Raw genomic sequence first — 27,864 nt, forward strand, 5'->3', positions numbered from 1 at the left:
AGCAAAAGTCATGGAATATATCATTGCTTCAGACCTCAAGTATTATCTTTTCTCCAACTCTCATCTTTGATCATCAGTTTAGTTTCCACCCCTCCCATTTTATTCATTCGTCATTGCAATTTCATTCGTCACGCAACTACTTATTTGCATCTTGTGTCCAAGCATTTTGATCTGCCTGTTCCTCTTTTACTTTCAGTGTGTAAAGCTGGTGTGGAAGTTTAGCTCCTCATATCCGAACAAGAGTTGTCCGCTCAAGAGATGTGAACCCAAAGCGACCAGTTTACCAACACAAAAATACCCACAAGTGACCGCAATTTCATTGTGGATCAGCATGCCCAGAGAGGAGTGTGTATTAAATATAAAATAAAATATTAAAAATTTAAGGTCATAGATGAACAAAACAAATTCGTCGAATCAAAACTAGTACAAACATGGATACATTTCCGCCTCAAGAAGGCAGGGAATATTCAGAATTTCAATCTTGATCTTCCAAAATACACAAACAATTCTTAAACATGACGTTACCTGTGATCCACAAAAGCTTCGAGAAGTTCCTGCCTTAAGCAGCAGAGGCTGTGGCGATGATTCCTCGCAAATTCGAGCATTTCTGGCTCCACAGGTAAGCTGCGGTGCACTTCTGCTTTTGTAACCTCCTTGCCAGGTGGCTTCGCGCCAGGAGCAGACATTGCCACAGGCAAAAAGTTGACGTCGGGCGGGAACGTGCGGAGTAGATCAAGAATATAATATCTTCCGTCATTTCCAACGATTCCCTTGCACTCAACAGCAGAGCAAAGTTCTACGGCTTCAGCATTCTCGTTGAGAACTTTATGGCGGAGAATCTGTGAGGAAGAGGGTTAGGGAGGAAATAAGCTCCTGAAGGATACTTGATCGAGGCAAAAAATTTAAAGCACACGTTGCATCAATTTATTTTACATTCAGAATGGAAAAACGTTCAAACACCAACATTTAGAAAGAACGTTTAATGCAAACATTGCTTACTTTCAGAGGCACAGCAGTCTTTTCAAGGAGCTCCAAGTACTTCGGATGTGAGACAACAGTCTTCCCAAAATCTATGGAGCCGTAAACAACGGAATGCTCTTGTTCACGCTCCAAGATACCTGGAATAATAGACTGAGCAGTGACGCGGTATCCACGATAGTCTATAACTGCTGTGCCGAGCGTGTAGAGGCCTTCCGTGTCCAGAGCGCTGTACGCACGGACGCCGGCTAGGTCCAGTGCGGTGGCCGCGTACGCTGCAGAATCTCCACCAAATTCCTTGTAGTGGTCCTTGACATCAAAGCCAAGGCTGAAGAAGATGTTGTTCCAGATGAACATTTGCATTTTGGAATCTTCTCCGGGATTTATTGCCATCACATTTCCGTCTACAACAGCCATCGCGCCACGTGTTGCGGCAGCGACAAAATCGCTCTGCACCTGCAGTGTGAAGGGTAAAGAAATGTGAGGAGAGACAATTAAAGAAAAATGATAGGTAACTGAAAAATTACTCGATTGCTAGGCCAAGCAATAGTTCTTACCTTGAATATGGCTCTCTCCCGCACGAGCCTTTCTGGCAGATTCTTCTTGGGCAGTTCTCGCGTCGTCTGAATCTCCTCATTCCAATCTCGGGTCTGTCAATCATGCGGACATCATTGGGCATTACTCAGTAGCCCACTTCCTGTCAACCTGATAGCCCACAGAAACTTATAATCTGTTATTTTTTTGCAAGGCAAGTCAGCATGTAAAACTGAAGTAGAAAATATAGTTTGACGTGAATGTGTCGCTAGATATGCGTCCGCCCGCGTTACATGTCAACTGAACGTTACATTCGATCTCAATCAAAGGTCAAATGAAAAACAAGAAGGGCAGATCTCCGCCAGGCCGATTAGTTTCCATTTTGAGACATCATACTATATATGGGTTTTGGCCCAATCTCTCAATGGTGAATAATCACTTAAAAAATAAAAAATCATTCTCATCCGGATCTTCACCAATATCTAAACAATTTGTCTTTGTCACACACCCAGTTAGGTGGTAATTCACACACCCAGTTTGTCACACACCCAGTTAGGTGGTCACACACCCAGTTAGGTTGAGTACCAGTTCACTGGTAATTCCCTGTTTGTCGTTAAAGGCGGCAAAAAGGGTTGGCGTCAGGAAGGGCATCCGGCCGTAAAACATTGCTTCAAATAGGGGACCGAAAAACAACAACAACCACGGTTCCCGAAAAAGGCCAACCCCCGCTTTGCGGGGAAAAATGGCCTCTAAAGGTGTTTTTTTTTTTGTTTTTTTACACACCCAGTTAGGGTGCTGGCTTGGGATCCGAGGATCCTGGGTTCGAATCCCGGTTGATCGCTGAATTAATGCCAGGGGGGGTTGACAGCCTGTCATCCTTCCGAGGTCGGCAAATTGAGTACCAGGTCACTGGTAATTCCCTGTGTGTCACAAGAGGTGACCAACAGGGTTGGTGGCAGGGAGGGCATCCGGCCATAAAACATTGCTTCAAAAAGGGGACCACAGTGCCCAAAAAAGGCCAACCCCTGCTCTGTGGGGAAAAATGGCCTCTAAAGGTGGTTCCTTTTTCTTTTTTTCACACACCCAACCTGTCCACCAAGTTTCGTCCGAATCAGTCCATATATTTTTGAGTTGTCCGGTACGCAAATGGACAAACATAACCAGACAGGGGTGAAAACATAACCTCCGTCCACCTTAGGTGGGCGGAGGTAATTAAAGGTCACGTGAGGGAGTGCGAGAGAAAGAGAGGAAAAAAGAAGCAGAAGAGAAAACATCAGATGCTTCCAACTCGAGTTACGATCTGCAAAATCAGTTTCAAAGGGCTCATGACCTTTGACCTGTTGAATCCAAAATTGAATCAATCCATCTTTGTATTGCAGTCCATACTTGTGCCAAATTATACAAACATGGTTGTTGATCCGCCATAGATAAAAACAAGGTGTTGACGTTCTGGACTTAACCCTTCTCAAAGCAGGAGAGAGAAGAGGAGAGAGAAGAGGAGAGAGAAGAGGAGAGAGGAGAGAGAAGAGGAGAGAGAAGAGGAGAGAGAAGAGGAGAGGAGAGGAGAGAGAAGAGGAGAGAGGAGAGGAGAGAGAGATACAAAAAGAGAGAGAGAAAGAGAGAGAGAAAGAAAGAGAGAGAGAGAGAGAGACGGAGAGAGAGTTTCCACATTTGGGGAAATCGCAAGGGTCAACCCACCCGGAGTGCAATGGGTGGACCTCGCCCTGAGAACACCACCTTAATGATCATGGTATTTCTCCTGTCAGGAGACGGAGAGAGAGAGACGGAGAGAGAGAGACGGAGAGAGAGAGACGGAGAGAGAGAGACGGAGAGAGAGAGACGGAGAGAGAGAGACGGAGAGAGAGAGAGACGGAGAGAGAGAGAGAGACGGAGAGAGAGAGACAGAGACAGAGACAGAGACAGAGACAGAGACAGAGACAGAGACAGAGACAGAGAGAGAGAGAGAGAGAGAGAGAGGGACAGAGAGAGGGACAGACAGAGGGACAGAGACAGAGACAGAAAGAAAGAGATGCTTTGACAAAGGGAAAAGCCCAAAACATCAACACCCTATTTTTATCTATGGCGGATGAACAATGATGTTCATATTTGTTTTTATCATCTTGAACCACCCATGGAGATTGCCAATTTGCGTTGGAATTAGGGAATACCTTTCATGAGAACAGAGATTGGTAAGAGCAACCAGAAAGCTTGTGATGGCAATGCAAGGCTGCATACCTGTGTCACAAGACAATGAGCATGAACCAACGACCAAGCATGTTCACAGCTGCCCGATGTGCACTGGGCACTGAAAACGAAACGTCAGCACCTCAGGAGCAGCTGGTCACACAAAGATGTGCACAGCCGGTCCTGAGGATATACTGCACAGAGCGTGCTGGTTGATCAGCACCATATTGGTCAGCCTTCTCCGACACACCTATCTTTACATACCACCATTTTCCAAGCCAGGATTTTATGCGGCCTCGGCTGCCCAAACAAAATGGAAATCAACTCGCGACCTCGCGGAATTCTTCCTGAGACGAGACAATATGAGATCACTGCCAATACTGTGCTGTTTGTTCCCATTTTGAAAAACTTCGTTTTTGGTTGTAAATGCTCCCACAGTAATCCACACCCACACCCCTATCCTCAAATCCCAGTGCTTCTCATGCTCCAAAGCACTCTGTCATTCGGCTCTTCCATCTTCCATGAGCCCCAATCTCTGAAAGAATAAAAAAGGCCCACCAGCGAGAACAAAGCACACCCACCACTGCTGTACCAATTCCCACTCTTTTGTTTTTCCATGGTCTAAGCTTGTGGAAGAGCTAAGACAGAGAACCGGTCAGGACACAAAAAGGGGAAACGCCAACAGCAGGGCAAGGAGAGAAGGTAGACGGAGACCGGCAAACAAGGGATGCAGGTAACGATGAGGGTTCGGGGAGAATGCAAGGGGTGGACGAGACGGATATGTGAGTAAACTTTTGGGAGGGGTGGGGGTGGTTTAACAGGTGCAGAAAAGATCATGGCTTTGGATGGGTGATGACCTGAGTCGGTGGTGAATAGCGGTATTGAAGACCGGGAGAGAAAGATGGATAGAAGAGTGTGGAAGGCGTGCGGAAGGAGGCTCCACAGACGGGAAAAGAGGAATAAATGAGTGGAAGTGAGCAGTGGTTCTGGATTTAGTCCTATTTCACCAAGAGGGGGTTGCCAGTGGAGCACGTGCATCCTGCAGATACCTGAGGGAGGACAGAGCACGGAGAGGGCAGATGGTGCAAGACCAGAAATGAGGCAGAAGAAGACAGAGACCAGCGACCTGTCGGTGATCGCGAAGTGATAGACTGAACTTCATCGTGAGAGATTCAAATGATCTTGAAAGCCTTGGTTTCCATGACAACCTGCCTTGCTCTTCAAACTCTCTGCCTCTGGCCTGCAAGGCCAACTCCACACCTGGCTTCCTGACTTCCTCTACTCTCGTAGTAAACATGTGACACTCGACGGAATCCTTTCATCTCTCCCTGTCAAGGCTGGAGTGCCCCAAGGCAGTGTTCTGGGCCCAGTCTCATTCATCTTCATCAATAATCTCTGACTCCCTGGAAAAACCTCTGTGGATTATTCCACTCCCTGCCGTGACATCATTCAGATATACAGGCAGCAGCCTCTTCCCGCTCTTCAGGCCTTGTTAAAATTACAAGCTAGTCAAGCACTTTGAATGTCTTTCAATCCAGACAAATCTCACACTTTCACTATCTCTGAAAGGACCGTCTGGCAAACCTTCCATCTACTTTCTCAACAACCAGCTTGAAGAGGTTCAGTCTCTCAAACTCCTGATTCTCACCGTCAGCCATGATCTTTCTTGAGCAAACTACATTCCTGTGTTGGCCTCCAAAGAAAGTCATCAAATGGGCATCATCCATCGGGCAAGGTCCTTCCTTGGCACACCTGAACTCCCATCCACCAACAAGGCCTTCATCCACAGCTTGATGGAGTACTGCTATCCCCTTTTGGGTGGCGCCTCCGCCTCGCACCTTGCTCGGCTCGACGACGTGGAAACCAAAGCCTTCAACATAATTGGGTATTGCACCCTGCCCTCTCAGTGTTGTCCACCCCCAGGTTTCTGCAGGATGCACGTGGACCACCATCAACCTCCTTCTGGTGAAACTACCTAAATCCAGGATCACTGCTCACCTCCACTCATTCGTTCCTCCTTTCTCCCACTTGAAGGAATCAACTTCCACATTCTTTTCAATCTCATTCTACCCTCCAGTTTTATAAGACAGTTGTTCACCACTAACTCACACCATCCCCCACCCAAAACCATGATAACTTCTACCACCAGAAACTCTTCCCCCCCCCCCCCCCCCCCAGTCAAAATTTTTCTAACTTTCCTGTTATTCCTTCCCGAATTTGCTTCTGTATCCATCTTGCTCACCTCCTGCATCCTTCCATAGTCCTCATCCTTCCTCATATCCCTCATCGTTGAAGTCTCCATTTTGTCCCTCAACCCCACTGTTGTGTTTCCCCCTCTCCTTCTGCTATTCAATTTCTGCTGCATCGTGATCCGTTCTGATACGAGCTCCTCCATGAGCCTCGACTCTGTATATAAACAAATGAAAAGATAAACAAATTGGAGTGTATTGGCTGAATGCGCACCAGGCCATGGCATAGTCTTCCATGAGCCTTTGAAACTGTCCAAAAAAAATAAAAAAATACACCGTCCTTTCAAAGAGTGTGCAATGCTGCACACTCGGACATGAAAGGTGAGAATAGTACCAGTAACCTCAACATGTCTGTATCCAATCCTAAAAGATCAGTGGGTTATTCCTCAAGTCTTCATGGCACCAGTGGACTCGGAAATGTTATGCTCGTTTTTATCTATTTATTTAAGTAGAGCCTCAAACAAAACATCAACCATTTTTAAGCCAATGAAAACTTTCCTACACTAATGTCTGAAATGTAGTACACGAGTACTTATTGTATGGTCACAACGAATCCCATCTCCTTGTGGGGTCCACCGCAGGAGGTATAATGGTCTAGCCTGTCGGTCTTTCATCAACCGGCTGTCCATGCTGGTCACAGAAGGAATCTGTAATTTGTTCAGGGTGTTGGTGACAACACAACATTGTATGTTTTACCAAAGAGTCAGAATCTTTAACGTCCACTAACTAATGCTAGCAAACAGGTCCCAAACTTCACATCCAGCAAGGGGGATGGCTCAAAGGTAAGTACGTTACCTGTGCACTAGTCTGTCAGACTGTCTGAAACCCATTATTTATACATATTTTATTCCCCTCTGTCTTCCAGTTATTAAGAGGTTAAGTAAATATATATATATATATATATTTTAAAAGTTTGAATGACTTTGCTCTGCAAACTAAATTCAGCAACTCAGTCCCAGAAAGGTGTGCAAACACAGATGTCGACTCCCACTCCGCCCGACCTGCCCTGGGATGTGCTCCTCGTAGCCAAGGCGTGACGTGTATGCATCCTCAGCACGCACACAATCGATCGTGTGCTCCGTTTGTGGGGCAATCCACGAGTACACCTGGAAGGGTGTTGGCACCCGTTCAAAGGGATGTCTCAGCGTTCTGCATGCACACGCGCAGGCCTTCTAAGAAAGATCATTGTCCCGCTTTTCATCAACACAATGATGCAATATCTCTACATCTACGCCTGGTCAATAAAGCAGTTGGAGTAAGAGACTCTAAATGCCAAACCAACCGTTTCCTTTGCAAAGCAGAAAAGTTCTTCTTGAATATTGGGCTGATCTGTCCAAGCAACTCCACCAAAGAGTGTGACAGGAAGCTGGGGATTGCCGGCTTGGGGTTAAATGTCTCTGTAGTCGATCTGTCAAACACGGGGTGAAAAAGTACGATTACCAATCCTTATTGCCCGGGCCCTGAAGCCGGTTCTGATCATTTTCAAGAGAGTCAAATTGGACACGACACGTTATGAATAGATGAGACCGTTGAGTTAACCATCAATTGAATGATGGGACACTTACTGGTTCACGTAGAAGCCACGAGTTGCTGCGGTAATGCTGACGTGACGATCCTCCATGGTGACCACATAGAGATAGAGGAGGTCTCCCTTCATTTTGCGGCTGCCAGGGGGTGGATTCCAGCCACTAAGCGTCATCACCTTTAGGCTCTGGGGCAGCTAAAAACACGAGTTAGAGAGGGTAAGAGCAAATGAGAGAAAAATGTCAGAATGTCAGAAAATTCTCATAAACACCAGGGCCCCAAAGAAAGATGAATGGACAAATTCAAAGCAAACGCAAGAAGTAGAGTTGGAATTCCCAAGTACCCGGTTGTCCTGGGCTTGTGGTTGAAGAGGTAGGAGTGGCAGTTCTTTGCTGCCAGGTAGAATATATTCTGGTGGGGTGCAATCAATCGAGTCAGACCGCCTTTTCCTTCTCCTCGTGTCCAGCAGTGAACCGTCTGTACAATACGTTACCACAAAAAAAAAGAAACGTTTTTTTTTTTTCTTTAAAACAGAGAGATGAACACCAATAAGCATTGCGGCAGAATTAATAAGTACGACCAGGAAGCCCGTGAAAAAATACCAGAATAGAAAAATGAAAGGAAGCCTTTTATGATTGCACTGGTTGAAAGCCCTAAATTGAGGCGGAAATAATTTTCCCAAAGGTTTGGATTAATTTGACGCAACCTTTACTTAATCCTTACAATTATTCAATGAGTGTTGTGTGTGTGCATTGTGTGTGTTGTGCGTTGTGTGCAACCTTTACTTAATCCTTATGGTTATTCAAGGAGTGTTGGGTGTGTGCATTGTGCATGTTGTGTGTTGTGCCTTGTGCGGTGTGCATTGTGTGTTGTGCATTGTGCGTAATCTTTACTTAATCCTTATGATTATTCAAGGAGTGTTGTGTGCATTGTGTGCGTTGTGTGTGTCGTGTGTGTCGTGCTACTCCTTCTACAGTTCTGGGCCGATTACATCCACACTTGCCACATAGGATCAACATGACCCCAATTAGTATAATGGAGTTTTTATCTTTGCCTGGTGATCTTGGGTGATGGGCGGGATGCAAATTCTCTATGTAAATGTGTATCGTGTAGCGCCGCCTCCAGGTGAGAGAGGGTATTACAAGTCCCCACCCTTCACAGTACAGTATTCATGTCCCCACATTTTCCAGTGCAGAGTCTTGTTTTGGATTATACAGCGAGAGGTATTTTGGAGGGGAATTTTGAATTCCATGTTTGAATAAGGATAACAACATAACCCCCCTTGGCCGCTCCCATAGGGAGTGGGTGCATAACAATAGTATTAATCGTATACGGCTTTGCGTATACGCGATCGGGAGAGGAAGGGAAAAGGGGGGTAGTGGGGAGAGACGGTGGGGAGGGAAATAGGAGGTGGGAAGGGGAGAGGACCACAAATTTATCCGTGCGACGAGTGCTTTAACCTCAGAGTTGCCCAGGTAAAAAAGGAAATTGTAATACTCTGCCACCACCACCAGGTGGCACTGCAAGGTACACATTTACATACACAATTTACACCACCACTGCCCCCTACACTCCTGCGTGAGGATGTGGCCACAGCCTATATTAACCCCCCCACAAAGTTGTATTTGTACCTCGAGTTTGGAGTTTGTAGCTTATGTCAATAACATGCAAGTCTGTGAATGGTGTTCTTGTCAGACTCCTGACATAACTCGATTATAAATCCAGCTTCTTCGGAGATTGTGATGAGGTTACTTATATTTTAGGACTAATGGGACCAGACGTGTACCGCAAAATGCTCAAAATGCGAGGCTTCTCAGCCATCAGACTTGCATCATCGCAGCATGGTGCACTTCGTGTTAATGCTGGGAAAAGTTGAACAAATTCAACAACAGATGGAAAACACTGTGTCAGATACACATGAGGCAAATGTCTGCCGCCTTTTCACAATGTAACCAGTCCTGAAAACTATCAAAATCAAAATATGGCCCAATTCTACACCAAGTCATAGAGAGAGGAGAGAAAGAGAGAGAAAATATTGAAGAAGAAGAAAAAGGAAAGTGGGAAGAGGAAGGTACAGACCAGTAATGTCCCCTTCTGTGATGACATGGAGAAAAACCAGTGAACTGCAGTCAACACCATTGTAAGCATCAGATGGGTCAAGACTTTTGAGTAGGTCCCGAACGTGCCTCACATGGATCCGTGCCTCACGTACGGTGTAGGGCTCTGTGGGTGAGAAAAGGTAGACAAGCATGAGAAAAGATTTGTTCAAATGAGACTTGAGTTTATATTGAAGTAATTTTGTAACACTTTAAAAAGGTCATGTTACTATCATAGACTCCAAACAATTGCATGTGGAAGAAGAAAATGCATGAGAATATTTACAAAAAAATATTTTTTACATGCATATCTTACGTACAATGCATGAAGGTAGAATGTCCTGCAAACATACACATCATCGGTGACAAAGTACTCTCACCTTATAGTAATCTTGGTCAATGTGCAATTTCAATGAAACAGACATAATTAATCGAGCCAACAAAATGTAAATTTACAGTAAAATGATTAATTTTTTTAAACAAAACTGCATGTAAATCAGTTGGTGATGCCTCTGCTATTAACTGCCCCTCTGGTAGAGCTTCCTCTGTCCTCCTCCAGCATGGCTTCCTTCGCCCTCCTACAGCATGGCTTCCTCCACCCTCCTCCAGCATGGCTTCCTCCGCCATCCTCCAGCCCTCCTCCAGCCTGGCTTCCTCCGCACTCCGCCAGCCTGGCTTCCTCCGCACTCCGCCAGCCTGGCTTCCTCCGCACTCCGCCAGCCTGGCTTCCTCCGCACTCCGCCAGCCTGGCTTCCTCCGCACTCCGCCAGCCTGGCTTCCTCCGCACTCCGCCAGCCTGGCTTCCTCCGCACTCCGCCAGCCTGGCTTCCTCCGCACTCCGCCAGCCTGGCTTCCTCCGCACTCCGCCAGCCTGGCTTCCTCCGCACTCCGCCAGCCTGGCTTCCTCCGCACTCCTCCAGCCTGGCTTCCTCCGCACTCCTCCAGCCTGGCTTCCTCCGCACTCCTCCAGCCTGGCTTCCTCCGCACTCCGCCAGCCTGGCTTCCTCCGCACTCCTCCAGCCTGGCTTCCTCCGCACTCCTCCAGCCTGGCTTCCCCCGCACTCCTCCAGCCTGGCTTGCTCCGCACTCCTCCAGCCTGGCTTCCTCCGCACTCCTCCAGCCTGGCTTCCTCCGCACTCCTCCAGCCTGGCTTCCTCCGCACTCCTCCAGCCTGGCTTCCTCCGCACTCCTCCAGCCTGGCTTCCTCCGCACTCCTCCAGCCTGGCTTCCTCCGCACTCCTCCAGCCTGGCTTCCTCCGCACTCCTCCAGCCTGGCTTCCTCCGCACTCCTCCAGCCTGGCTTCCTCCGCACTCCTCCAGCCTGCCTTCCTCCGCACTCCTCCAGCCTGGCTTCCTCCGCACTCCTCCAGCCTGGCTTCCTCCGCACTCCTCCAGTTTGGCTTCCTCTGCCCTCAAGCCCTCCATGACCCACATGTTCTATCAGAAACCTGGATAAAATTCCTAAAAATCCAAACTTACAGCACACCTCCAATCATTTGTTCTTCTTTTCTCCCAAATGTCAAATTGCCTTCCAAAGTCAATTCAGTTGCTCTTCCACCAGGCCTTCGAGCAAATGGTCCACGATCATATGTGATCCTCCATCCACAATCCCAATATTATCTACCCCGAAGAACTCTTCATTACCTAACCCTTTTATTCGCAAGTCACTACTTCCTCCCATCCTTTTTCTTCATTTATTTTCCTGGTTGTTCATTTCCTTGCTTGTGCCAAAGTGTGGCGGCCAATGTCCCAATTTTAGTTTGTTACCTTTCAGCCTCACTCTTCCATTTGAGTCTGCATTTTGTAGAAATTATTTTTTATTAAAAAGACGTGCCCCCCCTCCCCCCCAATTTTTATTTATTTATGTAAAGCCATTCAATTACGGTAAGCCCTGGTGTTGGGCTAGCGGCTAGGGTGCCAGCTTAGGATCCAAGGATCCTGGGTTCGAATCCCGGTCGATCGCTGAATTAACGCCAGGGGGGTTGACTCAGCCTGTCATCCTTCCGAGGTCGGCTAATTGAGTACCAGTTCACTGGTAATTCCCTGCTTGTCGTAAAAAGGCGACAAAAAGGGTTGGCGTCAGGAAGGGCATCTGGCCGTAAAACATTGCTTCAAAAAAAGGGGACTAAAAAACAACAACAACCACGGTCCCCGAAAAGGCCAACCCCCGCTTTACGGGGAAAAATGGCCTCTAAACGGTGGTTATTCAATTACGGTAAGGTGACACATGAAGACTGACCTTCAACCACCTTGATAACTGCACCCTCACAGAGACCAGTGATGGACTTCAGCTCGGCGAAATTGTCCAGCACGTTTCCATCCAACTGCAAGCTGAAGCATGTGCGATGACAGGTGTCTTCTCGGTCCATCAGCACCTGGTGAATTTCCTGAACCATCTCCTGGGATGAAACCTGGTATCAGAAAAAGGAGGAATGGTTCAGTCGGGTCACAAAAGCTCCTGACAAAATGTCTGTGTCTGTTACTCAGAAGAGATGGTGCTGATGGTGTTCCCAACACAATATTGAAAGTAAACTCAAAATCCAAATAAGTTGCAAACAAACCATGACCCTTACCTGGAGATCAAAAGGTTCGACCCCAGGTGCATGGATCTTCACAGTAAATCCCGTTTCTTGGATAACAACCACCTCTTGTTCATCTGCTGCTTCATCTATAGGCCTGGCATGTTCCTGAGAATCTCCAATAGCTGCTATACCATTGATAAGCCCATTCTCCCCCTTTAAAGTGTCACCGTTAACATGGCTCGTGGTTGTATCCTGGTTGGTGGCCGTCCCATTTTTCTGCAGTGGTACGCCTTCCTTTGCTGCTGGCATGCTTGAGTGGTTATCAGCTTTAAGGAAATAAAGGGTAAAAAGAGAAAGGGAAGATGAAGAGAGTGAGGATGCAAGATGGCAACATTTTTTTTATAACAACAGATACATTTGTAGAAATTGCTTCACTTTGAGACAAATGAGAGTGATCACATGGACATATTAGTAAAGAGTATTTTATTATTAACATATTAGTCACTGACACGACAAAACCAGCTTGCCCTGCTGTTGTACACCGCTCCTTTCCTATTCCATCTCCAAGCGCTGCATGACGTCATCGCCGGGCACCGAAGGGGGCCCAGTGATGACACACGCTGAAAGGGAGTACTCAGTTTTCACTCCGGTTTCTTTCTCATTTGTTTGTTTGTCCGGGCGATATCTCAGCCATCCTTTGAGCTAGGAAGCTGAAATTTGGGCACAATAGTGAGAAAGTACTTTGGCAAAAACGGTATTTTAATTTTTTGCTGAATTAATTAATTAATTACTTAATTATTATCAATTTATTAGGTACTTATTTATTTCCTCTCTCATCTGGGCATTATCTCAGGCACCTTTCGAGTTCGGAAGCTGATATTTGGGCATGACAGTGACCAAGTGATGTGGCTATAAAGGATATGTTTGATTTATTGATTAATCAATTAATCGATTCATTATTTGATTAATCAAAGAATCAATGAATTATTTAATTTTTTGACTAATTAACAATTCAATTAATTTTCAAAAAGTTACAGCTTCGGATGAAACGCTGGTGGTTTAGGTATGCTATGAGCCAATTGATTAAGAAATTAATTATTTTACGATCATTATTTATTTATTCAATTACACAATCAATCAATTGTTGTTGTACATTTCTCCCTCCAAATACCATCTCTGTGCTGCACGGCGGTGTCGCCCCTGCAATGCCGTGCGCTGGAGGATATGTTATATGGGGTGGGAGTGGGGGACCCAGAGGTTGTTTGCCTCGGGGCCCAAGCTAGCTCTCGACACACCTGCATGGGAGTGGGGACGGTGCACTTTGAATGTATCTGTACTTGTTTTGTTTTGAACAAAGTGTGAGAATCACTGTAAACAGACAACGATAGGTTGAAGGATAAACAGAAATCGATGACCAAAAACCACAAATGCAGCAGATAAAAAGGCAACATTGTGTCAGTGGGATTTGAGAGGTGGAAATGGTTTTATTAATCGTGGTGACGACACAAGAACAGGATCCCATACCTCGTTCGCATTGTGAACCGATTTTGTGTTGAACAGTTTAAATGCCCTCCCCCCCCCCGCCCCCCCCCCCTCTCACCATCTAAATCCCATCTTCTGGAAGGTAACCACACATTAAACAAGGGCAACAAATTGCTGCCAGAATGCTCTCCTTTCATCCCCTCAAATTGGATATTTCCTTGGAGGCATGAGCATTATCACGTTCCCAACCCTTTGTCACAGCATTCCTTGACCGTTCTGACAATGAGAAAATGGAGGGCCCATGAAACCCCACCTTGCCCCCACCATCTCTCAAAACGCTCACCTCACCCAATACCCACCCCTCTCTCCAACCTCCCTCCCAGCAAAGTTGGTATACTTTCAAGATCAAAGAGTTGTTGGGGCTTTGTGAAAAAGAAAATACACATTTTGAACCGATATCATGAGGCAGCCATTGGGTTAGTAAAAACGGTAAGCTCTGTGGCCAAGCCTCCCTTGACCCCCTCCGGTAGAGACCTCCTTCAGCAGAGCCTCCTTCAGTAGAGCCTCCCTTGAACCCCTCCGGTAGAGACCTCCTTCGGCAAAGCCTCCTTCAGTAGAGACTCCCTTGACCACCTCCGGTAGAGACTCCCTTGACCTCCCTCGGTAGAGCCTCCCTTTGATAGATTCCTTGACCTCCCTCGGTAGAGCCTCCCTTGATGGACTCCTTGACCTCCCTCGGTGAAGCCTCCCTTGATGGACTCCTTGACCTCCCTCGGTAGAGCCTCCCTTGCCCTCCCCCGGTAGAGACTCCCTTGCCCGAGAAGATTCATCCCCGTACGCATGAATCCGATCACCGTTACAATATTGTAACGTACACCACACCATGCCATGTTGACTCTCACTCGGTGATGCCAGAGTTCAAACTTTGTAATGATGGCCTGAGCATTGAGGTTTTCATTTAAACCGGGCACTGAAAATGGTGGCTCAGGAAGTGTTTCAAGACTCAATTTGAATGTACATGCTGATAACGCAACTCACTCGCTCATGGATAATCCCACAACCACCAGAATAAAGACCATCAAAACAGGGTTTAACCAGAAAAGGCCTCCAAATAATAATAACAACAATATTATATTGTTTAACAAAAAATAAATAATAACAGGCCTCCAAAGCCAGTCGTCGACTGGGCATCCTCCGTCGTGCGAAGTCCTTCCCTGGCACACCTGAGCTCACCACATACAAGGCTTTCATCCGCAGCTCAATGGAATACGGCTCTCCACTCTGGGCTGGTGCTCCTGCCTCTCACCTAGCTCGGCTTCACGCTGTCGAAACCAAAGCTTTCAGGATCATTGGAATCTCCCGCGATGAAGCCGATTCTGAGGGCCTTTCACTCACTCACCGCAGGCAGGTTGGTGGTCTTTGTCTTCTACAAACTCCTCTCCGGCCTTGCTCCCCCAGCTCTATCTGTGCTCTGTCCCCCAAATATTCCTGCAGGACGCACAAGAACTGTCAAAATCAAGACTCTCTGCTCACCTTCACCCTTTCATTCCTCTTTTCTCCTGCCTCTGGAAAAAACTCCCAAAACTCCCTTCAATCCCACCCCTCCCTCCAGGTCTTTAAAACAGCTGTTCCCCACCATCTCTTGTCTTCCCCCATTCAAAACCTTGATCTTTTCTACCCCCGCTAATACACCCCAAATCCACATCTTTCAATCTCAGACTTCATTCCTGAAATTCCTTGTAGTGTCAATTTGTTTTGTACAGTGTGCCCCCCCCCCCACCCCTCTCCCTTCAAACAAATCCCCCAAATGTGCCTGTTCTCTACTGTTGTGCTTATGTGCTTATGTGCTGCTTCCCTCTCTCTCCCCATCTGGTCTCCCCCTCCCTTTATTGTTTTATGTGTCCGTTTATCTTTTTTGTGTTAAATGTGCAAATACAGTCACGTGAAAAAGTAAGTACACCCCATGTAAAGTTTTGACTTTTTCAACATATTTCAACATACAGCTATTTGATCTTCATTTCAACAATATTGATAGATAAAGGTGATATAATATAACAAATATCATGAAACATTTACATTTTCTAGTCCATTGTATAATTTAAATAAACATAAATGCAAATTTCGCATGTGGAAAAAGTAAGTACACCCCTACATTCATCACTACTTCAAATACCTAAAATTAGAAACAGGTGCACCAGCTCAGCTGCAAATGATGAGAACATCGTCAGAGAGGATCTTGGAGGAACCTGTCTTATTTAAACCTCAGACATTTAGTTTGGTTTGCTCTTTGTTGTTGAAGTGTGCGGCGTCACCATGCCTAGATCAAAAGAGCTCTCTGAGGCCTTCAGAAAGAAGGTTATAGATGCCTCAGAGTCTGGGAGGAGATTTAAAAACATCTCCAAACAATTTGAAATCAATCATTCGACTGTCCGGAAGATCATCTACAAGTGGAGAAGATTCCAAACAACTGCCAACTTGTTCAGGCCAGGCTGCCCCAGCAAGTTCAGTCCGAGAGCAGACCGAAAGATGCTGCAAGAAGTCTCTAAGAACCCCAGAATGTCATCACGGACCTACAGGTAGCTTTTGCCACTGTTGATGTCAAAGTGCACGAGTCTACCATTAGAAAGAGGCTGCACAAATTTGATCTACATGGGAGGTGTGTCAGGAGGAAACCTTTGCTGTCCAGAAAGAACATCAGGGCAAGACTAAAGTTTGCCAATGAACACCTAGGCAAAGACCAGCAGTTCTGGAACAATGTGCTCTGGACAGATGAGTCAAAGGTAGAGCTATTTGGTCACAGTACCAGAAGACATGTTTGGCGAAAACCAAAGACAGCATTTGACCATAAGAACCTGATACCAACTGTAAAGCATGGTGGTGGAAATATTATGGTTTGGGGCAGCTTTGCTGCATCAGGGCCTGGGCAGCTCACCCTCATAGAATCCACTATGAATTCTTCATTGTACCAGAGGGTGCTTGAGGATAATGTGAGGCCATCTGTCGGAAAGTTGAAGCTCAACCGAAGACCTTGCAACATGACAATGACCCTGAACATACCAGTAAATCCACCAAGGAATGGCTGAAAAGAAAGAAATGGAGGGTTCTGGAATGGCCAAGTCAAAGCCCGGATCTAAATCCCATCGAGATGTTGTGGGGGGATTTGAAACGAGCTGTGCATGCAAGAAACCCCTCAAACATCGCACAGCTGAAAGAATTCTGCAAGGAGTGGGCAAAAAATTCTCCCAGTCGATGTCAGAGACTGGTCGACAGTTATAAGAAACGCCTACTTGAGGTCGTTTCTGCCAAAGGGGGCAATACCACCTATTAGAGCCAAGGGTGTACTTACTTTTTCCACATGCGGAATTTGCATTTATGTTTATTTAAATTATACAATGGACTAGAAAATGTAAATGTTTCATGATATTTGTTATATTATATCACCTTTATCTGTCAATATTGTGGAAATGAAGATCAAATAGCTGTATGTTGAAATATGTTGAAAAAGTCAAAACTTTACATGGGGTGTACTTACTTTTTCACGTGACTGTGTTTGATGTGCTAGCTCTTAAAAGAAGCTCGATCTTGCATACAAAAAAAAAAGAAAGAAAAAAAAGAACCATGACAATAAAGACTATCAATTACAGGGTTTAACCAGAAAAGCACCTCAAAACACAAAGCCCATCCACATCAACTTTGGACTCAAACTAAACTTGACAAAAACAACAGCTAAAAAATAAATAAATAAATAGTTACATTTATTAACTGGAATGGCAATCAGTAGAGCACCCTTCACCAGGCTGAACAGTTTACGTTGTGCATGCCATGGAGAGGCTGGATTTATTTCACAACCGCCATGTTTTAAAGAAAAAAAGATTTCAAAAAATGTCAAAAAAATTAGCAAAACACCATTGTTGTGTCTGCTGGATGTGCATCCGGGCCTTAACCACACTCGAATCGGTTTGATATTTTCACCTACCCGACTCAGCCACAAAGTTTTGCCGTAATCCACCCACAACTCCGAAATATTGTGCTTTATATCGTTTTTGGCCCCATCTCTCAATAGCGAAGAATCACTTTCAAAAATGAAAAACAATTCTCATACCCGACCTGTCCACCAAGTTTAGTCCGAATCTGTCCATAACTTTGAGACATCGTGCTATATATTGTTTTTGTCCGATTGTCCCGATTCAAAATAAACACGTGTACCCTTTGGCTCGAGAGTCATTGGTCGCGAAACCGGTAAAAAGAAAGGGGGGAAAAGGTATTAATCAAATAAGGAGAAGGAGAAATGAACACATTTTACAGTGAAAAATACAAGGGAATGGATGGGAGGCGAGGTTCGACTACACACTAACTTGGCTGGCATAAATTATGGTTTTCGACTCCAAACATGTAAATGATGGCACAACTATTCAACAAGTTAACCCCTTAACTCTCAAGAGTCCATTTTCATTCCAATATATTTGCTCATTGATAAAACCATGCCACATTAGTGGGCGAGAAAAGGCCTGACGACTGAAAGAGCAGGTGGCACGAGCGAGGAAGAGAAATTCAAACAGGTGCCCTTTAACTATGCGTGGTGAAACAGCTGGGCAACCAAAATTACTGTTATCGGGAGATTAGGAAAAATCGCCGAGTTTTTAGAATATGAAATTGGAGTACCATGTGCACACAAGCGATAAAATGGGATGTGACAAATAAAGGGTAAGGAAAATGGTCTTGGCACAAGATAAGTAGACAGAGAAACGGATAATTCCCAGATTTGTGGATACACAACGCACGAACATGCACAATATTAATCAGGAGAACCAACTGATCAATTAAACACCCGAGTGGAAGAAGTACTCGAGTGACATTATTGAGCAAAGAGAGTTGGAACCAGGAACTCCATCTACAGTGTGGTAACATTCCACGTCTGTAATAACTTTGCATCTTGAAGTTATTTTGTGACTTAGGGTACTTCTTCCACTCGGGTCTTGAATCGGTACAATTCTACAAAAATCATTCCCCTTGAAGGAAATCAATCGTGTGTGCTTTGCAGCGGCACGGCTCATTCAAGAAAAAGTAAGAAGACAACAACGCCGCAACAACAATAGACCATGCCCCACAAACAGAGACCAAGCATCACCATGGAAACAGAGACAAGATACACAGAGCGCAAATGAGAAAGGAAAAGCAACAAATACAACAATTCAAGAGGAAACCGAAACTCAAAAAGAGAATCCAAAAATAAATAAATAAATATAAAATTGAAGTCATACACTTGAGACACAATGGGTGCAAAAAACAAAAACTCAAAATAGAAATGATAGCAATGAAAAAAAAAACCGAAAAAAAACCGAAAAAACGCAAAAAAATAAAATCACATTTGAATATCTATCTATAATTCCAGTAATCTCTGTGTGTCTGTGTGTCTGTGTGTCTGTGTGTCTGTGTGTCTGTGTGTCTGTGACCGCTGTTTCTCGACAACCACGGGTCCGATATACTTGAAACTTGCCAGGTATATTGCTGGGGACCCGAGGATGTGCCTTTTCAAGGTTTGAAATTAATCGGACAAGTACTTACCGAGCTATGGCGATTTAGCCGTTCGCCGTTCGCTTTGGCGTTGCGAATGGACCAAACCATTCATGTAAATAGAGGGGGGGGGGGGTTCTGTGGTCGTTCGCTTTGGCTTTGCGAATGGACCAAACCATTCATGTAAATAGAGGGGGGGGGGGTTCTGTGGTCGTTCGCTTTGGCTTTGCGAATGGACCAAACCATTCATGTAAATAGAGGGGGGGGGTTCTGTGGTCGTTGCGAATGGACCAAACCATTCACATCGAATCATCGAATCACATCGAATGGACCAAACCGTTCGCTTTGGACCAAACCATTGCATGTAAATAGAGGGGGGGGGTTCTGTGGTCGTTGCGAATGGACCAAACCATTCATGTAAATAGAGGGGGGGGGGGGGTTCTGTGGTCGTTACTGCCACGTGGTTTCAAAGTTTTTTTTTGTTGTTGTTGTTTGCACGCATGTTTTTTTGCACCCACGTACGGGCACGCCCTAGGATGTTTACACACACACACCCCTACACAAATTTTTTTTTTTTTTTTTTTTTGGCAAGGAACGGGCACCCACGTACGGGCACGTCCTAGCTTATATATAGTACGGGCATGCCCTAGTAATAATAATAATAATAATAATTCATTTATTTTGTATAGCGCTTTTCCAGAAGCCCAAAGGCGCTTTGACAGAGTGGCAAACATAATGCATAACAATACATGAAAACAACAATTGCAAAAAGACAAGAATCAATAGGGAAATATTTAAAGCAAAAGGAGGGAGAAGGAGAAGAGATAGTCAGGGGTTAAATGCTGTGGGTTGAATGTTGAATGCAGTGTTGAACAGGTGGGTCTTTAGTGATGTTTTGAATGTGGTGAGTGAGGAGGAGTCTCTGATGGTGTGAGGTAGTGAATTCCAGAGGGTGGGAGCAGCGATGGAGAAGGCCCTGTCCCCCCAGGATCTGAATTTGGTCCGGATGGAGGGGGTCAGGAGGTTGGTACCAGCAGAGCGGAGGTTGCGGGTGGGAGTGTGTCTGGAGAGGAGGTCAGCCAGGTAGGATGGGGCCAGGTTATGGAGGGCTTTGTATGTCAAGAGGAGGATTTTGTACTGGATTCTCTGGGGGATGGGGAGCCAGTGAAGCTTGTAAAGGACGGGGGTGATGTGGTCACGGGTCCGGGAATGGGTGAGTAGACGGGCAGCGGAGTTCTGAATGTATTGGAGTTTATTGGTGATTTTTAAGGGTGAACCATAGAGGAGGCTATTGCAGTAGTCCAGACGGGAGGTGATGAAGGCGTGGATGAGGGTTTCTGCAGCCGTGGAGGAGAGAATATACCGAGTGTTACCCGAAAATATTCTACCGTGAACTAGGGAAACAATTTAAAGAAAATGTATCAAGTCCCCCCCAAGAAAATGTATTTATGTAGACCCACATAACACCACAAGAAGGTGGATTGGATCCGAAACTTGGAAAAGAAAAAGCAGCACCGAAGGGAAATTCCCCCAGTGATAACAACAAAAAAAAAAACTTGTAAAAATGCCAACTTTAAAAGCGCATGCTCGGATGGAATTCCAAATTCCTGGCAAAAGCAACTTCATGCTCTCCACAATCACTATGCTCGAACATTCAACAAACCTATCTGAGAGGTAATGGAAGAGTGACTCACACAAGGTAAGACCTTCTTCATCCCACAATCTAAAGAAACACAACTACCTCACCAGTCTAGAACATGGCTACAAACAACATACAAACATTTAATGTGAATCATTACATAAATCATGTACCACCAGATACAAAAAGGAGGCCTGGGGGCAAAATAAAAGGGATGTAAAAGAGGGTGTTACCAGCCCTGCTCGAAACAATACACCACCTCCTACTAAACAAGGCCCTACTCAAAAACTGTAAAAGGAGAAGAACCAAATTGCCTATAGCAAGAAACTATAAAAAAAAACTTTTGAAAGTGTCCCACATTCATGGATGATAAAATGCATGCAGGTATACAACATCAACCCCCAAATAAGCAAACCGAGTGAGAAAGCCATGGGACACTGGAATAACACAATATTACAGCACTCGGAAGAAAAGAGTGAAATACCAGAGGTGTAGACACGCAGCGGGATTTTCAAAGGTGACAGCCTTTCCCGCTCCTGTTTTTTATGGCCCTGGTCCTATTGACCAACCTCAATAAAGAGCAAGGACATGGATCATACACCCTAAAATTTTGTGAAAACACCCAGACACAGGAAAGGTGGCATCTACTACACATGGATGATTTACAACTTCGTACAACAACTGAAATTAGTTAAAGGGTACTCTGATGGCATTCAAATGGAATTTGGCCTATATAAGGGTGCCAAGTGCACATTCTTGCAAGGTAAACCGACAAAGACGGACAACATAAATACAACAACATAGGAGCTAGCCAACGAAGCATCATGTACAAATACCTCGGAGTATTAGAGGGCCACCAAATACGTCACAAACAAATGCGCAAAACAATGACCAAAGAATACCTACGTAGAACGAACCTGATCCTGAAAACATACCTCTCCCCACAAAACAAAATCAGTCATAAAAAAAACTCGCAGTAGCAGTATTCCAATACAGTAGCGGAATAACAAACTGTCCACAATTGGAAATCAATAAACTGGATATCAAAACAAAACCGAACAATCCACTAAATGTTCTCCAAAAACCATCGCATCCCGAGGTAGCGGCCTAATGAAACTCAACCAAGTGCAAAGAATGACAACCGTTGGATCGTGAAAAGTTAAACAGATTACCGAATCCCATTTGTAGACAAACACAGACAACAAAGAAGAAAAAGCAACCCCAAGCGACCTGGCAATCTTTCCCCCCGAAATCAGCCATGGATAGAAGATGTTACACATGAATTCGAAACGGCAAATACAGCCACAATGATTGCAAAAAAGTCAAAAGACAAATATGAAACAATAGATCACCAAATATACACCGCCAATTGGGAGAACGATAAAAGAGCAGGAAAGCATTAAGAGGAAAAAAATTGGACAGATTGCGCATTGACAAAGAGGGGCCATCGGAATGGCTAAGAGGACGTCAGCTCAACTGGGATGGGGAATGAATCTTTATAAATGCCCAAGACCAGGAACACTACACCAATGTCTGAGAAAATGTTGGGACCAAGTTAATCGGACAAGTGTGGATTCTGCAAGGTAGAAACAAAGTACAAAACACCGCCTATTGGGATGTAAAAAATAAAATAATAAAAAGACAACACAGACAAAAGACAAAAAGGCAAAGCACAATATGTATAGTAATCTACATGCACATCGGCACAAATATCAATATCCCAGTTCCAGAAAACTCGTGGAAACATGAACCAATATCAATCAATGAAAACGAGGAGGGAATGCTCACGTACAACCTGATGATCCCATCAAGCGTGAACATAGAAAACAAAGCATTGCAACCGGATATAGTACTCAGGAACAAAAAAGAAAAAAAAACAGCATTCGGGTGTCAAATTTAAATTTTTCTTTGGTGGTTCGCCAGGCAACCTAAACATGTTTTTTGTGGTTCCCGGGCCACCTAAACATGTTTTTTGTGGTTCCCGGGCCACCTAAACCTGTTTTTTTGTGGTTCCCGGGCCACCTAAACATGATTTTTTGTGGTTCCCCGGGCCACCTAAACATGTTTTTTGTGGTTCCCCGGGCCACCTAAACATGTTTTTTGGTGGTTCCCGGGCCACCTAAACACGTTTTTTTGTGGTTCCCCGGGCCACCTAAATGGTGGTGAATCAAAGTTAACAAAAACGCCACGATGGAAAACCGAAGTGCACGTTTTCTCTGAGATGGAGTCTCAGCACCAAGTGATCATATGGGTCATTCCAGTCTCCTAAAATTAGACAGCCAATCAGAAGTCACACACTGTCCAATGATCGATGGTACGACAATCACTGTATATTTGGACATTGTGTAATCGCATGCCCGTGCCGCATGCATGCTTTAGATCATTCTAGTACGCGGCCGACGATGTGATGCGTGCATATTGCAAGCTGGCGGCCTTGCTTCTATATCCAGAGGCAGCGTTAGGGGCATGCTAACCAAACTCAGTCTGGCACATGTGCTGGGGAGTGGTCCATTACCAAGCAGCTTGCAGAGCGCTCGATAAGTGGCCTAAACACTCAAGGTAGCACTCCACCTAAACGGTTGTTAAGGAACGGCTGGCTTGGCAAGCGATAAGCCGATTGGTAACGGGACACGACTGGATCAGCTTTTTGCGCAGGTTTGTGTTTATGGCTGGTGGTGTCGAGTAAAATTAGGGGGTTACTGTTATTATAATCACATAAAATAATTAAAAACATATATATATATGGGTGCAAACAGGGAGGATAACGTTATTCTTTTTATTATTGTGCTATTATTATTATTATTGTTGTTATTTTTCTTGCAATTTGAAGAGGCCCAAGAAAAATGCCACAACAACGTGGAACGGCACTCAGAGCTGCTATATATTTATTTACCTTCCCAAAGCGGAAAAGCGCAATAAAAAAATGGGAACTCCTCCGAATCTTTTGCAGTCGAATGTAAACTAAAGCTACGTAGGTGTGTGCAGCGAGTGTGATAATAACACAGAAGTTCTCTTGTCATACAATTACGGGTTCTGAAGCATCAATCGTAATACCCTCTCCCACCAACACCAGAAACAGTGCTCCACATTCCACGTCGAGGAAGATCATTTCTATCGATCCAACTTTGGAACTCGAGATGAAGGAAGCAAATTGAGTCGCCGCAACCTTTGCCGTATGACCCATAATCCCCTTGGCAAGTTTAGTTGGTTGAGATTGCAAGATAATGTTAAGTAACAACTGAAGATATATCGACGAATTTGACACAAGTGGCAAACACCTGTTAAAATACCTGTTCTCATAAGAGCAAAGGTGTCCAGTTTTTGATGGCCCAGAGTTTTTGGTGAGATTTGGAGTCTCGGTCACTACTTATTTCGAACCCTGGTATTTCTGATTGAGGCGTCAGTCATTTACCAGCCATTTGGCCTAAATAACGCAGAAAATAAGAAGATGACCAAATCCAAGATCTCAAAAGATCCTAGAAGATGAAGAGCGCTGAAATTGTACCAGTGATAATTGGAGCAACGGAAATGATAAAAATAAAAAAACTTCACAAAGATCCTACAAACCCATGCAACGGAATACGACTACAAAAAAAACTACAGTTGGAGGCCGTCCGGGACTCAGTGACGTTCCTGAAAAGAGCCCCCGGAACAAAACTCTGGGAACAAGAAAACTTCACAACTTGGTCCATGAATGGTGATCAATTACCAAAACAGGTGGATACTTGGAGGACCTTCTGAAACTCGCGCACATGGATATTAACGACCGGCACTCCAACACACAACAGAACATTACAACAATTAATGGAATTTGTAAATTGTCGATGAAAACGCTTTCGTGTTACTTTGATAGAAAGTCAAAAACAAACAATCTTGCGAAAGAAGGATATTTCTCCACATGCAAACAAATGAAAGCCGACGACAAATTTATATGGATTTGCAAAAAAAAACAACAAAAAAAAACCGCACGATACACGTAGATGTTCTTTTAAGTTTTCCAGATATTCAAAATCTAAAAGTCCATATGATAAAGAAAACCAAAGTTGCAATATGAACAGAATAAAGTGATTGGTAATCCTGGAAAGAACAAATTCCGTCTCATCTTGAACATATGCACAACTTTATCCATTGGTTCAAAATCGGCGGACAACGGCACCAACGTCGTTAACGGCAGGCCGCATGCAAAGCGTCGGCACAAACCCAACCGTTGCACAATCAGCAAATTCAAACTCCTACCACGTGCAGCATGGAAAACAATCATACAACAACATGGCGACTCATGCCACAGCATTCACACATTGCCTGTGGAACAGGAAGGCCAATGCCATGGCCAGCCGATAGCATTTCCAACCACTGTGACATGGGGGAAAAAATGTCAGGTGTTCTGGAATTGGGCCAGGTGCGAGTGACAATCACCGACTCTTGGCGAAGTTAAACGTCCACCAGAAGCAGCCAATGCTGGCGGAGAGGTCCCCGGCTTCACGTTCCGTCTCATGGACAGTGCACTCATTGATGCAACATTCCGCGTGTGAAGCAACATTCCGATAGTTTGTGGGCCGGGTCAGGAATCAAAAGCAGACTGGACAACTCAAAAGCAAGTATGCTAGCGGCTTCAAGGTGATCTGTGGGCCCTACCTCCGCATTATACGGTGCTTCCTCACGATTTAGCATCACGACTCAAGGAGTGAGGTGTGACCAGAGAACTAATGGCCCAACAAAGATTTAAAAAACAACAACAAGCAATCGGTAACCCATGAACTAAAACTGCGTGTTCCCAAGTGGGCGGCAAACTCACTACTACGTTACCAATAAATGCATCGTTTGCATGACTCAGCAAGCACACAATCTTGCTTTCCATCGAGAACAATTCCACCTCACAATATGTTCCACAGGAGTTGATGAGCAGGTAAGGCTGAGAAAGGTCTAAGTGCATCGCACATACTCATGGGCCTTCTATCTATTTGCCAACCAGTGTATTCGACAGAGTGGTGCAGGGGTAGTGCACTCCCGAAAGTTTGGGTCTGACTCTCGGCCTCACTACGAACTACCGGATTGTTGCTTCGCATGCCGGACGTTGCATCAAAAAGGGTACCTTGTGTCGGACAGGAGGCGAAGCTGGGAAACCGCACAGCTATCCGTGATTGGTGATGGATGCTAATAATGCCATGGTGTATTGGAGGAGGAGAAGGTGAGTTTTCGCGGGCACCTTGAGCAAATACCTGTCTTCATGAGGGCACGGGTGCACTCCCAAGCAACGACGCCACCTGCAACCAGATGGGATGGTGGATTTACATGGACTGGAGTCTCAAAATAATATTGGGTGAGGGTAGATATCATCTTTCAAACATCTGTTTCAAACATCAGCACCAGCCGCCCACCTGTACCAAGGAAGCTTCAACCATACACTCCAATCAGCAACCAAAATGCAGACAAAGCTACGAGCTCCTGGCATCGCATCAGGGCACAGGTTGATTATGGCAGATTATATTTCATAATCTGAAAATGGAATTTTATAATTTCATAATCTAGAGAAATCTGGGACGAGAATAAGTTCGACCACTTCTCGTGGAAGCAGACACATCCATGTCCGCAAGACATCAGTTAAATGTCTGAATAATACACCAAAGTTATAGATATAAATGGAAAATAATAATAATAGTACAAAAAAAAAAGAATACATTTACCGCACGCGCAATTAAACTGAAAAACTTGCATTCCTCATTCGCATCTTCTCCCACTTGGCGAAACCTTCAAAACGTCAATAAATAAAATTGAACAAAAATGAAACAAAAATGGTCTGTCAGTTACAGAAGTTCTACATCGAACCATACTTATACCACATTACCTCATCAACTTTCATTATAACTCGTCACGACACGAGTCGCCACACGTACATGGGGTTCGACCACAGATGAACAGGTTAACAAGGAAAACTGGGAAGAGGACGAGAAGGATAACGAGATGGTTACTGCAACCACAAATTTTGTGATAAACAAATCCACATCCAATTTCATGCAAAGTTAGCTTCTTCTTCTTCTTCCAAATGCAGCACGAGGCTGCGAGGAGCATTACTGGCTGAGGGCATGGCTGTGGATGCAATGCCCTCTGCTGTTTCAGGCAGGAACTTGGAATTTGTTTATGGTGCCGGAGATAGATCACTTACTCTTCACAAAGGACACCGTGGGATCTTTAACGTCCACCAACTGATGCCCAGGTAAACGTCCATCTGAGGGACGGCATACACATTAACGCATCACCCAACCTGTGAAACACCGGGATTTGAACCCAGGTTAAACAGCTTGGAGGAAAGTGTGTGTACCTGTTGGCCATCCTACCAGTCCACGCAAGGTCAGCGAGAGAGGTAAACATTTTTTACCTGCAGGAAAACAAAAACCTCATCATAATGCCGTGGAGGTGCACAACAGGAGCCTGAACAGGAAAGAAACAAAAGGAAATGGAGAGATGGAGAAAAGAGACCCGGGCCCTGTTTTTAAACTGTGCATCAAGAAGCAAACGGACCGAGTGGTGAAGGCTCAAAGGCCCAGCCCGTTCAAACATCCAGTGCATCGACTTTTTGCTCAGTTTTGCGGCCAGAGGAATTGATGACGTCACCGCACACGGTTCTCCATGACATTTGAGGTGATTGAGAAGAGGCAAGGTGGAGATGGATGTGCTTTTGGGGATAATATTCGTTTATACTTCAACCTAAAGATGAATCGGATTCAAAAAGCCAAAGATGGTTAAACAATTGATGAAAGTCCCTGACGGGCTCACGGTGCTGAACCGCATTAGCGGATTAACGAGGAATGACAGCCGGGGGAACCCGCACATTGCTCTTTGTCAGCTGCTCGGCTCCTTCAACCAAAAAGCCACAAGGGAGCAAACCAACGTCAAGGGGGTAATGTGGCAAAGCGGAGGATGCAAGTGGAGGGGCAGCCATATATATGTGTGTATACACACACACGATATATATATATATACACACACACACACACACGATATATATATATATATATATATATATATATATATATATATATATATATATATATATATATATATATATATATATATACACACACACGCACGATATATATATATATATATACACACACACACACGATATACATATATATACACAC

At 44.9% G+C, this 27,864-nt stretch overlaps 1 protein-coding gene and 1 pseudogene across 6 annotated transcripts in view; both read right to left on the bottom strand.

The window, feature by feature from the left end:
• LOC137439947 (CLUH binding protein of NUMT mRNA) overlaps window positions 1-27,864 on the bottom strand; it is an 88,589-nt gene that overhangs the window by 48,972 nt on the left and 11,753 nt on the right. For 3 of the 6 annotated variants that reach the window (XM_068136226.2, XM_068136227.2, XM_068136229.2), the window contains 10 exons: window positions 12,139-12,413; window positions 11,805-11,976; window positions 9,549-9,692; window positions 7,813-7,946; window positions 7,511-7,665; window positions 7,228-7,353; window positions 6,947-7,094; window positions 1,536-1,628; window positions 1,000-1,434; window positions 526-839 (listed from right to left, as the gene is read on the bottom strand). In XM_068136226.2, the coding sequence (XP_067992327.2) occupies window positions 526-839; window positions 1,000-1,434; window positions 1,536-1,628; window positions 6,947-7,094; window positions 7,228-7,353; window positions 7,511-7,665; window positions 7,813-7,946; window positions 9,549-9,692; window positions 11,805-11,976; window positions 12,139-12,413 (1,996 nt within the window). Of the gene's footprint in view, window positions 1-525; window positions 840-999; window positions 1,435-1,535; window positions 1,629-6,946; window positions 7,095-7,227; window positions 7,354-7,510; window positions 7,666-7,812; window positions 7,947-9,548; window positions 9,693-11,804; window positions 11,977-12,138; window positions 12,414-14,968; window positions 15,018-25,138; window positions 25,385-25,941; window positions 25,976-27,864 lie in introns of those variants that run through there. The other 3 variants (XM_078768376.1, XM_068136225.2, XM_068136230.2) reach the window with 3 other exon arrangements.
• On the bottom strand, window positions 3,171-3,271 carry LOC144888900 (U1 spliceosomal RNA; annotated as a pseudogene).

Source organism: Myxine glutinosa, chromosome 14 (genome assembly GCF_964187855.1).
Source record: "Myxine glutinosa chromosome 14, kmMyxGlut1.1, whole genome shotgun sequence".
NCBI classification, from domain to species: Eukaryota; Metazoa; Chordata; class Myxini; order Myxiniformes; family Myxinidae; genus Myxine; species Myxine glutinosa.